General features: G+C 36.5%; 1 protein-coding gene across 7 annotated transcripts in view; it reads right to left on the bottom strand.

Moving 5' to 3' along the window:
- RGS12 (regulator of G protein signaling 12) overlaps positions 1-17,530 on the bottom strand; it is an 89,586-nt gene that overhangs the window by 25,381 nt on the left and 46,675 nt on the right. For all 7 annotated transcript variants that reach the window (XM_027718420.2, XM_027718423.2, XM_027718417.2 and 4 more), the window contains 8 exons: positions 12,806-12,975; positions 9,509-9,601; positions 8,394-8,537; positions 5,245-5,424; positions 3,863-4,016; positions 2,565-2,641; positions 1,561-1,761; positions 542-615 (listed from right to left, as the gene is read on the bottom strand). In XM_027718420.2, coding sequence (XP_027574221.1) covers positions 542-615; positions 1,561-1,761; positions 2,565-2,641; positions 3,863-4,016; positions 5,245-5,424; positions 8,394-8,537; positions 9,509-9,601; positions 12,806-12,975 — 1,093 coding nt within the window. The remainder of the gene's footprint in view (positions 1-541; positions 616-1,560; positions 1,762-2,564; positions 2,642-3,862; positions 4,017-5,244; positions 5,425-8,393; positions 8,538-9,508; positions 9,602-12,805; positions 12,976-17,530) is intronic.

Genomic DNA, 17,530 nt, shown 5'->3' with positions numbered 1-17,530 from the left:
CCATCCCTTTCTTGTGCTACTTCAATCTACTAAACATGTCCCTTCCTGATGTGGAAGGTCCTTCTGGGCCTGCAGATCTGTCCTATATGCTTGTTCACAACTGCTTCAGCTCGAGCATCATAACACTATTTAAACATCCCTAAACTGGAACATTGGCATGAAAATCCCACTTGTATCCAGGACAGCAATCCAGAAAGCTCCCTCCTGCAGCACATAATACTCACCAGGTGCTGCCCCGCTCAGTTTGAAACGTTCCTGTAGGTCCATGACTCTTTGCTTGATACTGAGACTTATTTATTTTATGTGCCTGTACAATGAATGGGAACCTTAGATCCCCTCATGCTGGACTCTGGACTACAATCTAAGATGCTGCGTTACATGGCTGACTGGATTTTTTTACTGAATTCAGACAAATTCGTTTCTACATCAACTACCGTTTCACTGCACAGGTAACTAGAAACATACGTTAGCGCACTCACAAAAGGTAAAATGAAAAATGGGGTGGAAAATGCCAGAGGAAGGCAGTATTTTTGACTCTTACCGAAATAAAGTGCGTTTTTCTAAACGTAGGTCCCGAGACTCCAGGATACTACTGTCTTGGTGCAATACCAGTGGCTATAGAGCACATGTCAGGAATAAAAGAAGAGAAAGAAAATTAATTTTTAAACTACGTAAAAAGAACAGCTGCGTTTTAAATTTTTTTTTAAATACTCAGAAAATTATTAATATAGGTTGCATGCATTTTAGTGAATATTCATTTACCATATGGAACATGATTAAAGTGTGCTTTATTTTGGCTAGTTGTGAAACTTCCCCTGGAGTCAGCAGGTATTCAGGAACTTGGTATTTTAAATCAAGTCTAGGTTATTCAACTTAAATAAATTACACAGAATGATGCAATAGAAAATATGGCCAGCTAACAGTCTTTAAAAGATTTAAAAGAAAAAGCCCATAGCTACGCACATTCATTGATTTTTTTCCTTGTAGTCATCTAGACCAATCAAAAGCACACATTTTAAGGGAATAAATGCTTCACATCCACAGCTTCTCTTTGAATTGGAGACATTTCTGCTGAACTAAGTCATCACACAGACACAGCCCCATCCATATAGACTGTTGTTTTGGAAATTTTCCTCAATATGAAAACCTGTACCTTATTTCTAGCATATTTCTTCTTTGAACAACTGAATGTCACTATGGTTTTTGCTTTAATGCAGTACCATCTACTAAAACACATTTGCTTGCTTTGTGGATACTTTCAATTAAATACAAGCTAACATTTTTCCTGGATAAACTACACGGACTAGATACCTAAATTAATTTATTATTATAAGGAAATCTTTGTCACAAGCTCTTTTTTTTTTGTGTAATGTAGACACCATAGAAAATCATGGAACTGCAACAGTTAAAGTTTCACTAAAATTCTCCTTCAATTAACCAGCACTGACAATATAAAGCTACAGGCAGATCCAGGAGATACATAACAGTATAGAGAGTACAGAATTCCTGATTAGCAAAATTATTATGAGAATGTTCAAAAAACCCAGGAATATGCAATACCTTATCACCTCCAACTAAAAAAAGGTCCACTGCAGCTATGTTAATGCCATGCTTCTCACAGAGCCCAGATAGCACCTCTTTGATGGAGAATCCAGATTTAACAGCCATTTTGCTGGATGAACCATCCGGAAGGTTTACACAGCAGTATTTGGGGGATTTCTCTTTATCTGGTACAAAAGCAGGCAATCTTGAGGTTTCAGACTTTAAAGGAAAAAGAAAGAAAGGTCAGTGCCCAATGGGAAAATTAGGACCGTGTGCGCATAAACTTTTAGAGTCTGCACGAATCAAATCAAGCCAAAAAGCATACTTTCTATCATGTCTTAGAAATCTTTTCAAATACCACAAATATCAGATAAATTTAAATCCTGGGGGGAAACGTAAGGTAAAGATAACAACACTGCACAAATCTAAATTTATTTCAAGAACAGATAAAGTTTTAGACAGAGAGTGGGTAAAAGAGTTAAAAGATTCACTGCTAAGACAAGAAATTTTTCTGCAACAGAAATAGATGTGACTTCACCATGCTTGTTTCCCTGATCAGTATTTGCAGCATAGGAAGAACTACATAGTTACTACAATCTAGTACCACAGAAATCAGCCTAATGCAACTTGCATACAGGCCAAGAAGAGGGAAAGCTTTAACATGGGGTTGTTCAGAACAGAATCTCGAAGCTCTGGTAGGTGGAAAAAGCTGTTTATAAAAAGCCCCTTAAAACAGAAACTAGTTTGGAAGTTTACTGGTACCTGAATTTAAGACAGACAAGATGCAAAGCATATCTTTCTGATACAAGGACAAAATAAGAAGCAGTATATGAATACAACCTCTATTACATTTCTAATATTCTAAAATTGCTTAATATTACATCTTGTGCTCTAACTGTATCACTTAAAAACCCTTTCCCAAAGTATTACGTCAAACAAATTACATCACACTACTTAGAAAATTATTAATTCACTGTTTTATCTGCTTCCCCACTTCTTCATTAGTAAGAGCCAGCCATTACCAAGTCAAGACTAGCAGTTGATGACATGGAGCCTTGTGATTCCCGTCTGTATGACAATCCATTGGACTGAAAAGAATCTGTTTGTGGAAAAAATCAGCAATCAGTAAAGGGGCTTATTATTTATTATAATACAGAAAACTATTTCAAATATTAGCTCCTCCTCTGGTAAGAAAAATTATTTTTTTCATTAAAGGAAAAAAACCCACCCCACAAATCTTTATATTGTGCACTGATGCATGGAAACCAAAACAACTTTTGGTCAAGTATTTCTTGGTTATGTAACCCTTGAATAAACCTACTTGCTTTTATATTTAAAAAAACAACTGAACTTCTTTTTAAAAAAAAAATGTAATTTAATTAACTATCTTAAAAAGATTTAAATATTTAATCTCGAAAATTATTCTACCTCTTCAGCTATTTTGAAGGGAAATAAATATTTTTAGAAGTCCAATATGGTGTTAGAAAACTAAAATACAGGACAATTACTAGTCACTTTCAGAAGGTTAAGTCTATAGTCTTAGCAAATGTCTCTGATGTCTTTTCATATATGAGTATACTGAGAACACTGAAAATGTGCATATGATTAAAGATATCTTGTGGGTCTGGGCATTTACCGGAAGCAAAAAGCACAGTAACAATATGGACCAAATGTGGTGCTTCCAGGGAATTTGTCCATTTTCTTTAACTCAATGGAATGACTTAATGTAAAACTTTCATTTCCTCCTTTAGAGGCCATGTACAGGTGCTTTCATAAGGGAATTCTTCCTTAAACTCTCAAACACAATTAAGCAACAAAACAGCAGGGTTTTCATAACTGACTTTTACAGGCAGTAACTGTGTTCAAAAGTTACCACACAGGTATCTCTGTGGTACTGATAGAAGAGTAGGACTATGCAGATGGAGGAATTTTGAAACAGCTGTAATTACAGCATTATTTGCACGCACTGCTCCTGAACTCTGTAAAGATTTGAAATTATCTTACTATAAAAATAGCAGCTTTCTGCTTGAAAAAGCAATTAGCAGCACACAGAAATACACAATGACTGATAAGCTGAAAAAAAGTCTCGTGGAAGTCAATAAAAACAAACTTAAATATTTTAATACTTTCATCTATTTACTTGTATATCTGCTTCCACAAAACTTGCAGTGCTATTAGCCACGGTACGGCCTTCTGACTCAACAGTTTCTTTTCCCTCTGTCACTTCCAAGGATGCACCTAGATACAAACTAATCATGATGAGATTAGTCACATCTGTTGCTGAAACAACCTTGAAACAAAGCAGAATGTGAATACTCACCGTTTGGATAATCACCATTTTCTCTTCTCTTCTGTGATTTTCCCAAACTTTTACTTCTTGACCACGAGAAGAACGTTCCCCGTTTTTTCTTTTCAGTGTCCTCCTCTCCCGACTCTTCATTTAAAGATCTTCCTGACTTTGATTTACCGCTTAGCTATCACCAAAACACAATTAAATCATTGGTTGGATCACAGTTGTAAGTATATTGTCTAAAATAAACCTTCCCACACTTCTTCCTAAAACAAGAGTGTGATGGTCAGGTTAGCTGTCTTCTTTACCCCACGCACAAGTGTATCTGCCAGCATCCCTCTCAGCAGCAACCAAAAAAAAAAACCCCAAAAAACCCCACCAGTGGAAACAAAAAGAAACACAGGGATGCAAATGTGCTACTTGGTAGGGAGTACAAAACAGTAGTTGGAAACAAGGCACAGAGAGCTCCTGCAAATATTGAAGAATTCTTCCCAACTCACCAGTAATGCCTAAGGTTAATGTGGAAAGGCCATCTGCCTTTTTAAAACACTGAATTTAATTTTGGCATTTTTCCTAGGCTAGCCTTGAACATGAACTGCATTTGAAGACAATGACAAAGTACTGTTTAACATTTATAAGTATAATCGAGTATTTATTAGTGTTAAAGAATACAAATGTCAGGAATGTTTGATATTCTTGTTAGATTATTAGAATATTCCTTAAAATGCTACTTTTAAAAGGTTTCTAGTCATAAAAATACATAATGGCAGACGGGCTAATCTGTAGTGATTGACATGAAAAATGAAAAGTTATAATTTATCCATAAAGTTATGTAACGCTAAGGTGGTATCATCTACATGAACAAAAAATAAACCCTAAATAATGTTAGGAGATCAGTCAGTAAAATTACTGGTCTAATTTTTAAGCAACTGAATTTGTTTAACGCAGAAGTATCTTAGTTCAGTAGGGGCTAAGAAATTAAAAAAACTACCCTCTGCAAAAATGAGTTAGATTAGATTAAGACTTCTTCCAAACTTCTGATAAAATATCTGCTCCCAGCAAAGGTTAAATTATCACATCTTAAGTCCAATGTTCAATTAAAATAAGCTTCTGAACCGGGGCATTAAAATAACCCTTACCTTTATTTGTACACATACATTTAAATAATAATAAAGATTTTAAATTATATTCAGGAAGTCAATATCTATAAAACTGTTTCAAAGGTAAGGATAAAAAAAAAAAAAGTATTTTCCTGAGCACATAAATATTTTGTAGTTGTATTTGCCAGCATCTCTAACCAAACATTTCAATTGTATTTTATATGCATTTTGTATATATCTTTGATTTTCTAAAGAACTTCAAAAATATTATTTAAAGACATGGTTTTCAGATAACAACAATGCAAAGGTAACCTTTTTTGGTGTCGAGATATTGGACTTCTCTGAACTGACGCTGTGTTTAGAAGTGGGGCTGCTGGGAACACGCTGAGGATCAGGAAGAGGACGTCCTTCTACTTCTGCTAAGATGCATTCTTGGTAAAGAGGGGATTTGAGAAAGCGAGTATAGCTATCAAACTTCATCAAGTTAAATATCTGAAATTAAAACACAATGGATAATGGTTACATAAGCTTAACACATCAAGCAAATTAAGCTATTTTGCAACAGCCAGCTCCCACAAAAATTTAGCACATTAACCTGTAAACAGCAGTAAGTATGACTTTGTTTAAAAACCTGCTCACAAAGGGGAATCTCTTTTTCAATGAAAAATAAAATCCTTCTAATTTCAAACACATGTAGTCTTCAGGCCAAGTCTCCACAAATTACTTAGTACAGACAACACACGCAGCTTTGAAACAATTCTTGAGTTCTGTTGAGCTCAGTGAATAATACTGAGGTGTATTGCCAAAACAGTGTAAAATATGGGGAAGCAATTACAAGAAATTGAAATGCATCAGAGTCAAGGACTCACAGAAGCACTACTGATATAAGATTATTGGGGGAAAGTCGTAAGTATAGTCTGCAAATGCCAAAACACACGCAAAAACCAAAGTAACTGAAAAATACAAAATATTTCAGCTGTCCTTGAGTTTTTTAAGAAAATGAAACTTATAAAGGTTACATTCCTCGACAAGTCACAGTATTGTAAACTGAATGCATTTTGAGCTCCCAAAAGATAAGACATCATCGTATGGCATGGCTAACACTAGTACCCTAAATATTTAACACAGCTTTAGAATGAAAAACAAAGCTTTGCAGTTTCCCCCATCACAGAATTTAGCCCCAAATGAATAAAATTGTTACTCCATGCTAGGTGAGAAGAATAAAGGAAAAAACTGCAGAAAATCAAGAGACACAAAAAAAGTTACTTCAGAGATGCAGTCTGCAGATTAAATATACTTAATACAGCAAAAACAATTACAGTCTTTTAACTTTGCTGTACAGAATGATGAGAGTATAACTAGTTTACCTTGAGCTGATTATCATTTGCCCTACTATGCTTCTAGCCCACACTACATCCATGATTTCCTATATTTGGCATTATTATCATATTGATTTACATATCTTAATGGCTTCTGTTTATTTGGAAAAGGGTAGCAGGTACTTGTTCTTAGAAATGAGAAAGAGAAATATATCTTATAAAAGCATAATTTGAAATTTACATATAAACAAGAGTATAAAAACTTACATCCATTTACACAACTCTACATGAAGTACATGGTTTTTTTATTCTTATTTTAGTATCTTCAAGTGACCTACACTGTCTTGCATCTGGAAACACTCAACATGATTGTACCTATTCAATTTATAACAAAATAAATCCTAACTAGGTATTTTGGCTGCATCCACACTGTCATTACAACACCTTTAACAACAAGATTAAGGGCAAATTTGTCAGGACATGGACAGAAAGCAACTTCCAGGAGCATTCCCAACAGGCAGAGCTTGCGAGAGAATGGTCTGAGCAGTGCTTTCCAAGGCACTTTCCCACACACTTCTCCAACTCCACTGCAGCCTTGCAGCAACATTTCCTATTCCCCAGCATCACATAACTCTTTGGTCAGTGCTGAAATCTAAAAAATCTTGTGAAAGACCACAAATGCAGAGCTTTCGCTTTATTAAGATCATGTCACCACCATGAGCTGAACTTTGAAAGTCTTTGGGTGGGTTGCAGTAACTACACAACCTACAGCTCTGTGTTCTCAGGGTCATGCCACCCACCAAGACCACAAACTGACCTACTGCAGAAACACCACTTGGTGAAACCAAGATATTAAGAGCCATCAAGGCAGTTGATCACCCAGCACTGACCTCAGCCAGCACAACTAGCTCCAAGGCCACTTGCTTGGGCAGAAGTAACTCTCATTCTGCTTCACCTAATTTTCCAGCGGGAGGAACGGGTCTGACTGAGGCATTGACAACTCGAGATAAGCAGGTCTGGTCCAGACAGGCCATGTGGCTGGGACTGAACCCATGGCAGGACTTCACATGAGCATTTTCTCCCACCTTATGAGCTCTCCAACCTAAGGATACAGCATTTTCAAAGGAAGAAAACCTGCATCAGCCCTGCCACCTGACTCATAAGAACACCATGTACTCCATCAAACAAATGGGAGAGGATGAGGAGGAATTCAGGCATGGTGTCCACAACACCAGGATGAGGAATGCATGAAATAATATCTGGGAAGATGATGACTGGTAATTCCCACAGAAGTCCCAGGCCCTGGTAGGTGTATAGGGGGTAACCGTAACACCACAAGCTTCCAGACCAGCAGTCAGACTCACCTCTCTATCTCCACTTTGCACATGAAGGATGACAATACAACCAGCTGCTCAGCTTGCCCCCAAAAACATGCAGTCTGAGGTTGTGTGCTGACTAAGATTGTGATCTGCTTCATTAAGGCTACAGCCTTGATTTAATAACATGATCTCAAAATTACTTCTACTAATAAACTGCTAGGGTGCAAGAGTAACCAAGCTGATTACTTAGGAACAAAAAATAAGAAACTTAAGATTCTACAGGAAATGCGAAGTGTATTCTGTTGTTATATAACTGTTCTGAACACCAATAATTATTTAAAACACATCCACTTCAGAGGTCTTCAGACATCAACAGTTTTAAAAAGATGTTTGCCTGACAGTACCCTTAAAGCATAAGTGAAGAACTCCTTTAATACAACTGACATTTTACAAACTACTTTAACCAAAATTAGACACTATTTGTGTACTCAACTCTCCACTAAAAAAAAAGAATAAGTAACCATATGCAAACACCATATGCAATGGTGTTGCAGCACATGGAATTATTTACTTGCACGAAACCTTCCTTTCAATAATAGTACTTGTCAGATTATTTTTTAGTTAATGACAATTTTTTACACATAACAGAAAAACAGTCAAGCAGCCTTCCATTATATAGCCTTTTTCTATTCTGCTAGCAGAATCTATGTGATCTTGATCTCAGTGTCTTTTTATACATAGTGAAGCATGTGAAACTATTTTTATAGATTGTAAAGGAAAAGATAATTGACAAATATGGAGCACTGATGTTTACTGTGGTTACCTGAAGCTGCTGTTCCTTGAACATATCCGGATGTGGAGAATTGAGAATATCATCTGCCAGCTGTGCCTGGCTATCAATATTAACTGGGGTTGTAGCTTTGCTACACAAGAACTTACTGAAGATCTCCCGAGCTCTGTAAGAAAGCTACAGAAAAGAAATGCTAAATGTATTTTGACTTTAAAACCATATTTTTAGCTAGGCATTTCTTACACTGATATATTCCACTCAAAAATATATAGCCATTCCTGTTTCCTTTATGTATACATATTTTTCATATGTCAGCTTTTGTTAGTTTTAGGCACATAAATAGGGTTTTCCCTTTAAAATTACAAATAATTATAATACTTCTTAAGCAGTAAAAGTTGTCATCAAAATAAAAATTAAAATAATCAAGCTGTGAAAATAATAAAAGTGAAGCACAGCAAATGGTTTTTTACAAAGGAAAATAGTTTTTTAGATTTTAGACCTTTTACATTACATAACTATTTAAATAAATCCTCTAAGATTCAATTTCTAGAAGTTAGAAAAAGGTAAGTACATAATTTTTAACTTGTTCACTTTGAAACACCCACATCATGGAAATAATTAAAAACACATCAAACTGAGCTCAGATTTGGTTGTGGTGTAGACAGAAGGGTGGCCAGCTTGTACAAAATTCAAAATTCACCTAAACTGCCTGACCAATGCCAGACTACCTTAAAAGGAGGAGATGGAGATTCTCATAATTTGTGAACAAACATGACTATGTTTAGAGCAGCAGACAATCTAAGTTAGTTATAAACACATTATCTTGGTTGGTGGAGGCAGTCTAGCTAAAAGAGTGTAAGAGGGCTTTCCTTGACATGTTAAATTAACTTGCTCTGCACTCCCATGCTCTGGGCTACCAAAGCTGGCCATTTCCAACATCCAGGGTACTTTACCTCATTTTCACAGAGCTACCTCCGCACTTTGCTGCAGTTTAAATATACCCAACATCTTAAATGTAGGTCAGCCAACCCCATTTTAGTGATGTCACATACAAAGACCAAGCACAGCTCCAATAATTTCAATAATCTTGAAGGAGTAACAATTTTTGAAGAGAAAACACAATGTACTGAAATACAACATTGACTTACCTCTTTTTTATCATGTGCAGGTACATGGTTAAAATATTCACAGGCCTGCCAAAATAAAATATTTTCTTCACTAAATTCTTTCCGGAGAAATTCCTAGGGGAAAAAACAAACAAATAAATAAATGTCTCAGAGAAAAGTTACTTGCCAATTCAAACAACTTATTTATAATGCTTGGTATGTTTGCACAATGGCAACTTTTCAATCAGTCTCACAATCCAGTTCTCTTCTAACGTAAAAATCAAGGTATGTCCAATACATACCTAGCGCTTCTCCTCTCTCTCATTTCTTTTTAAGCATGTATAACTGAGAAGAATCCATCAAATTAATCAAACCATTTGCTAGTACAAAGACGAAGTTTGAAATGTCATGTTAAGTAGCGTATAAACTAGTGAATAAACTTTTAGTACAAATTTAAATAACTTATAAACTACATTAAAAAATTACACTGGAAACTGTCTTTAATTGCAGTTCTACTGATATAACAGAGGAGATGTTTATCGAGAAGTGCCCATAATTCTGTATTCATTACAGTGTCTTTCTGCATTACATGGCAACTACACAACAATCTTTTACCACTGCTTGCTAATGTGGTTACATGGGTTCTCCCTGGAAAATACTTATTTAGATAAAAAAAATAAATAAATCTCCCATACAACACACAATAATCACAACTTTTATGTTATAGCATCCTAAAGTCCAAATGAAGACTGGTACTGATTCAGCTGGAAACTCGTACGACCACAAACTGTCCCATATTCAAATCTGTATTTTCTCTCATCATCTTAAAATGAAAGCATTTTAATCATCTTGGAGGAAAAATTTATAGCAAAATTAACTCCATCCTCTAAAAAGTTATCTAGGCACTTACATAACTGGAACCACGCTTGTTTATACTTTAGAGCTTTAAGGTATCTGTGGTTAATTGGAAATCTTATTCTAAGTCAGCCACGAGCCATAACCTTCAATCAACTTACACTGGTATCACTGAAGCTTCCTTATCATACAAGGCAGCCTCAGAAAGCAATGTAAGAAGAATCTCCACAGGAAAAAACCATAAAACTTAAGTTAATTTGTGCTTTTCAGATTTACGCAGACTTTAGGGAGTCCAACTGTAAGAAAGCAATTGAGATAAACTACAATACAGGGAATCTAAATCGCCTAGCAAACTCTCTTTAAATTAAAAGTTCTTCAGATACATAACCTGTGACACCAAACATATAAAAGACAATTATATACATATAAAAGAGAATAGTATAAACATATAAAAGAGAACAGTCAGGAGACATTTCTGCATTTTACATGTAATTACATACTAAAAGAGAATCAAATTACTGAGCAGGAACTGGAACACAACTGCCTACTTCCCCACTCAGCACATTCACTAGCAATCTACAGTCCATCTCCCACTTGCTTGCTTTGTGGCCACATGATTTGGGCACAGCTGCCTGTATAACACTTTGGCTTCACCAGGAAGACCAAGTGGTGCCCCAGTTGGAACATGAGGCAGCCCAGCAGTTGCCACACATGGCTGGGAAGCTGGAGGTGCTGGTTTGAACCCCTTGAGGAGGGAACCTGCAAACATGTCTCTCACTTCCTGGCTGACTGCTCTGATCAGCAGGCTATTATGCAAAGTGTGAGTATTTGCAAAACATGCAAAATCTCTCCGTCTTAAAGAGCAATTCCTGCTCTGTGACAAAGCTGTCCTCAGGAAAGGCAGATGCATGCTGGATCCTAAACACACCAAGATGCTTACTGGGTAACCTTGAATTAAATGCTGATGCTTCAGTGTTCTTGAATATTGGCAGAATCTGTAATTCCACAGTGTTATGACAACGAAGGTTGCAAGTGAACCTAAGCAATGGCTCTGGACATCTCCAGGGCCTCAAAAAAAATGGTGGTGCACACAACAGACTTTAACATTCCCTAATTGTTCTTTAAATTGGGTATTTCTTTAACACACACAGTTTTGCAGTGTTTATAAAAATAAGTTCTAACTAGAATAAAATGGGGGGGGGGAAGTAAAACTTCCAAAGCATCTGAGGTTGCTTTTTTGGTGAAATGAAATGTATCTTTAACCTTTTAATCTGAATATTTATTAAAATGTCATAAGCTACTTTCTACGTTTTTAATATGTTTTGAACATCTGCAGTAGCGAAAGATTGATGCAGCAATTTCCTAAGTGCACATAAGTTTAGTGATGGCTTACAAGTCATTAGAAAAGTCTACTAAACCTACAGCAGCATCCCCACAAATCACATTATTTTCCAGGGGGACTCTAACATCAGATCAGAATTGTAATTTTTCTTCCAGTCTGACGAGAAGTCTCAGTATCTAAGCAGAAATGCTGATAACTCTAAGGCTACTCTGCTAAACCAGGGAACACAATATACATGGTATATTATTTTGCTTTCATTTTCTCTGTTTCCTCAAACAGATGTTCATTGTTAATGCAGGTTTTGGGTCCCCACGCCAGTTCACACACAAGTCTGCTTATTAACCATTTTGATATCTCAATACTGTTGTATCAAGTAAAGGACTCTTTCAGAGTTACTGCAGATTCCAATAATCTACCATAAGTTTCTTCATATTCTCTTCGTGAAAATTATTTGGGCAGCACGAACTGTCCTTGTGTAACATATTCAGAATCAGTAACATACTCTCAGTGCAATAAAAGTGTATACACTCAATTTCCTTGCATGTAAAATAGAGATGATGCTATTTACAACTTATAAATGTGCTGTGAAGCAGCTTAATTTATGCTTTGCAAATACTCAACACTATTCCTGTAAGGTGCAGCTTTATCAAGTGTTCTTAGGTACCATAATTACTTCCAAAAAGTATTTCTAAAAGCCTTTTGCAGGAAAATAAGCCACTATATCATTGAAAAAATCTACATGGCTTTCAACATTTCAGTAGATAAATGTAAATAGATTACCCATTCTTAGGAAACTACTGAAACTACTTCCTTCTTCTTGTGCAAAGGCCACAGATATAAAAATAACGTTTTACAAAATGGGGAAGTTTTCTAAAAGTTCACAGACAAAACAAAGTATAGCTTCCATATGAAACCTCTGCTATGCAGAAATGCATGGCAATATGTATATTACTAGGAACTTACTCAACTGTGAACCCATTTAAACTTAGAAAGGTGCTCAGATAACAACTGAGCATGAATGAACTCCTGTCTCTTGTCCTGTGTAAGGATAGTGCCAAGAAAGAAAGAAAAAAGAATATGGCAAAATTACTGCAGCAGTATCATCTGTTTTGAAAGGCCTGTTATCATCTCTCACAACTCACCGAAAAGTATTTAACACCAATAGGATCCTGAAGAAGACGCTCAAATGAAACAGCCCAACTTGCAACTCTTCTTTCTCGAAGTCGTCGACAGCTCTGTACACTGGGAAGACTGGCATTGCTACTGAGGCTGTTCTCACTGATGCAGTCTTTTAAATCAGTGCTATTCAGCTCTGTTAATAAAAGAAATTAACAAATCTGTCAATAAAGTGCCATTCACTTTTACTCTTCAACACTGTTTACTTGATTTATCACACCTCCTGCTCAAGCTCACAGTAGTGCAGACTTCAAAATATCCCTCTCCATTTTTGCATAGAAAAAATAACCACAAACATCTCTCAAGTTTCTTCTGCTGCACTGCAAAGAAAATTAAATGAGTGTCTTAAAAGCAGTACCCTGCCAGAAGCACAAAAGGCAGGTACAAAATAAAATACCTCCACAAAAATAAAATACCTTGGGCAAATTTTCCTGCTTACATTCCTCACCCCGTGGACTGCATTCCTTCATAAGATTATTCAATGAAGGTAGACCTTCAAGAACCCACCATTCACCAGAATGGTAAAAATCTATTTGGTGATAGGAGATAGCAAAATTTCATATACACTTAAATCAGTAGAGACAGGGAATCTGTGAAATTTTATGTGGCAATAAAAGATGCCTGTTAAATATTGAAAATTTAGGAAAGGATTTGATTGAGTAAAAGAGCACTCAAGGAAATGAGCTACTAATGGATGCCTTCCTCATCCACAGCAGGTAGAGGTATCAAACCACAGATTCTCAATTTATTATGGTTTCTAATAAAAACAGGGATCTCTTACTCCCTTCCAGACTCCAGCCAACATACAGGAATAATCTAGGGACCCCAAGATGAGAAATGACCAGATTCTTTAGACCTCGAAAAAACAGAAGTGCTCTTTGTATTCTGAAAAACAAATTAACAAGAACCCATAAAGAATTCAGGAAAACCCAACCCTGTGTAGCAGCCTAACTAATAATTCAAGTATTACCCCAGACCATCTTTGTCACAGTAAACACAATACACAGAATCTTAAAGTGACCATTTATTCACAGAAGTGGAAAAGTGAAAGAAATGGCTGCTCTAAGTAAGAGAGGGAACTGCTTACAACAGGGTCCTATTCACAAATTTGTCATTTACTTGTTGCATGCCCTTTTACAGCACGCTCCCTTACATCTCTCAGTGCACACAAAGGACAGGTGACACTAGAGATGCCAAACTGAATGAGATTCTGTGATGAAGGGGTGAAAAAAACCCAGACATTCAATTATTTGAAAAATTTGCAGTAAAAGATGTGATAAAATAATATCCTCACATTAAATAGATGGTATATTCAATAATTTTATGCCAAATGGAAAAGCAAGTATGTAGCTCACTAGAAATGTAAGCTGTTTGAGAAAACTGAATTTACAACAAGTCAGAAATGGACTATTCTTTACAGGGACATTTTTATTATTTTCCTCAGTTATTCACTTGGATTAACTAAAGCAAGGAGTAATTTCACCAAAAATACTACTTTATAAGACCTCCTGAGGTCTCCTTTTCTTTTATAAATATTTGAAAGCACTTTGCATTTCCAAACTTTATGTTACAAAACATTACCGTTCCTCCCTGGAACTACGAACTTTGAAAAAAAGCACTACTAAACAACAGCTACAAGAATAGGAAAAAGTTATAAAGATGGTCATAAAGATAAGAAAAAAAATTTTTAAAAAGTTCTAAAACTTCATTTTAAATATGTTCCACAGCTCAGAAATATTCACTAAGACATAACAGTTAATTACTGCGAGTTTCTGTATGCAAAGCTATTTTTCAAGACAAAAAAATCAAATAAGACAAAGATACAGAATTAGATTACGGAAGAATGAAATGTAACTTTATATTTTCAATGAGGATAATTTTTAAGGGCAATAGTAACACATCATGTATACAAACATTTTTCTTTGCCTAATCACCATATTAATCAAAGCTAATTACAAATACTCAGCAAATAATGCCAAATTTTCTTATAGAAATATTTATTCACTTTTTCCTTTAAGGCATATGAAAGAGCATAACCAAGTCAACTGTTAGCTTCATTAGAGAATAGCTGTCACCACAGTGAAACTATTGTGAAAGAAGCTAATGTGAATCTGAAGAGATGATATCTAAATTTATTATCTGAAGTATTTTGCTTTAACTCTGCAGGTGGATATGTTTTATTTTACAGTCCAGGATATAAATAGACACCCACTCCTTGATAGATCTGGAACAGTTTCAGATACTGCCTCACTCCTGGAGGGTTCAATCCCCAGTGTTCTCCAGTGATGAATGATGAAAATTTCCTTGTTCCTTTCAGGCAAAGTCAGAAAGGTAAATTCATCCCACATCCCAAACCCTTGAAACCTACTTGGCTGACGGAGGGAAATTAGGGAGCGGCCACACAAAGTGCTCAGCTCTCCACCAAGGAGTCACAGTGCCTTAGGACTGGGGAGGGACTGAAAAGAGGCAGCAGAGCAGCCATCAGCCAGTCAGCCTCACCTTCCTCCCAGTGGCAGCCGTTCCATTTCCCCATGGCAGCAGGGAGACCGAACTGCAGTTACAACCTCTGCGTGTTTACACCAGGGGGTAACTGCTAACCACCTTTAATTGCTACCAGCTCCTCAGTTACACTCGCTCTAAACTGCGCTGGACTCTCCTCCCTCTGATATGCTGCCGACTCCAGAGGTCCCACAAACACAAATGAACTGAAATAAGACTGTATTTCCAACAACCGTGGAGCAACTGGCACAGGTCCTCCAACGTGTTAACACAGCATTAAGGGATTACGCATTCCCAGTAAACTGTCTCTGTTCTGGTGGATTTTATTTAGCTAATTCAGACCTTTTTCAGAAAGAATTGTTTGAATTTATACCTGACATTGCTTTGGTTTCCCTTAAAGCAAAAATGCAGTCAGTTTGCTTTTAAAATCTCTACAGCTTTCTGCTGGGGTACCTGTCAACCTGAAAACAACGTAGAACAAGGCTGTTTCCCAGAAAAGGCTTGGTTATTGTAGTTTGTTTCACCACACAGATAAACAGTTGCAATTAAAACAGTTACAGCCTAGTGCAGAAATACCGTTAAGAACTGGAGAAAAAGAAAGATGGAAAGAAAAAAAATCTCCCCGACTCTAACACTAGTACACAAAGTACCCAAATCACGCTTAAATGAAGACTGTATAAACCATAACTCCTGCTCCACTCCTCTTGCAGAGAAATGTTTCCAATGTAAGACTGCAGCATCAGGTTTCCTGACTCTCGCAGTTCATGCATTCCTAGGTACACATAGCCCACCTTGGAAAGCGGGAATGGAGAAGTTTTCCAGTCGGGTCACATATTTTGTCTAATGAGCACTCTGTGATGATCATCAGAGGAAACACAGAGCCCTGATTCCCACTCTCATACGTTCTAATCACAAGGTTGTTGTGAGAAGTGGACTCCTCTTCCTCCTCGTAAAGTATTTAAAAAAAGACAACGACCTATTGGGAATCTCAGGATACCAGAGGAGTTTAATGTGAAAAACCCCAACTCTGCATGGACAGCACGGACAATAGCAGTGCTGTGAAATTTCCAAATGCCTGCCTTCCTGTCAGAAGCACCAACTCATCTTGTATTACCTGTAAAAGAGGCTCCTTGCTCAAGCATCCCAAATCCCAGGGACCTAACTTTATTTCTGTTCTGCTTGAAATCAACCATACCTAATGAAGAAAAACTACTTTTGGTGCAAAGTCATTCAGTTTCATTTATTACCTTTTTCAAATACAGAATTAACACAGAAAGCTATCTAAAAAATCCTCAAAACCCAGTATTTTACACCTTTTGCGTTTATACATCCTGTGCAGGGTCTTGGTTTTACATTTTATAAAAACAACATTATGTAAGAAAATGCAGGCACTTAATCAACTAACCTTGAAAGTAGTCAGGATAAGATGGCTTCAAAAGTTTTGATTTAAATAATATAAAGCCATAAGCCTGAATACAATTCACAAAGGGCATTTTTGTATGCACTTTTATGTATTTTGTATATATTTTTCAACCTACAAATACTTATTATTGTGAGAAGCTCAACATATTCCCTGTAATCATCGGAACACATACATATGATTCACATAATTAAGATATTCTAGTTAATCACTAAATACATTACCTGGGTAAAGCTGATAAGAACCACTGTGGTGCCACTTAATCAAATACTTCAAGCCCTTCACTGAAAGCCATCCTTCTGAATCCATACCAAGTTCAGCTGTAACGTCCCGGAACCCATTGGGTGTAGATTAGCCTTACTGTACAGCACATTGTTCCTCTGAAATTTTGGGATGAGGGAAGCTAAAGCACTTCCCCCCCGCAATTCCTGGGAGCCTCTAACACCGTTCTAAACAAATTGATTCTTTACCCTCATGGCTTCAAGCAGAGGAAAGCAATAGTATGCTTACCACAAAGCATTATAAAATGCTACATAAATAATTTAAAGAAAAGACCTTTTGCCACTGCTGCTAAAGGAACTTGAATTATTTATGTTACAGTGGAACACAGCTACAGTAAGCATGCACAGCCAGCGGAACTGACAAATAAGTCATATACCTGTTGAGGAAATAATCCATCTCTATTTAGAGTGTAAAAAGTGTAAAACAGGGGTTTGTTTTATTTTGTACTTCATTGTGAATTTTTTGCTCTACCTTCTTTAGTTACTTTTTA

The sequence above is a fragment of the Pipra filicauda genome, unplaced genomic scaffold (genome assembly GCF_003945595.2).
Source record: "Pipra filicauda isolate LSUMZ 115617 unplaced genomic scaffold, ASM394559v2 scaffold459_size522612_pilon, whole genome shotgun sequence".
NCBI classification, from domain to species: domain Eukaryota; kingdom Metazoa; phylum Chordata; class Aves; order Passeriformes; family Pipridae; genus Pipra; species Pipra filicauda.
The sequence above is the reverse complement of the archived record's forward strand: the minus strand, read 5'-3'. Positions and strand labels throughout refer to the sequence as shown.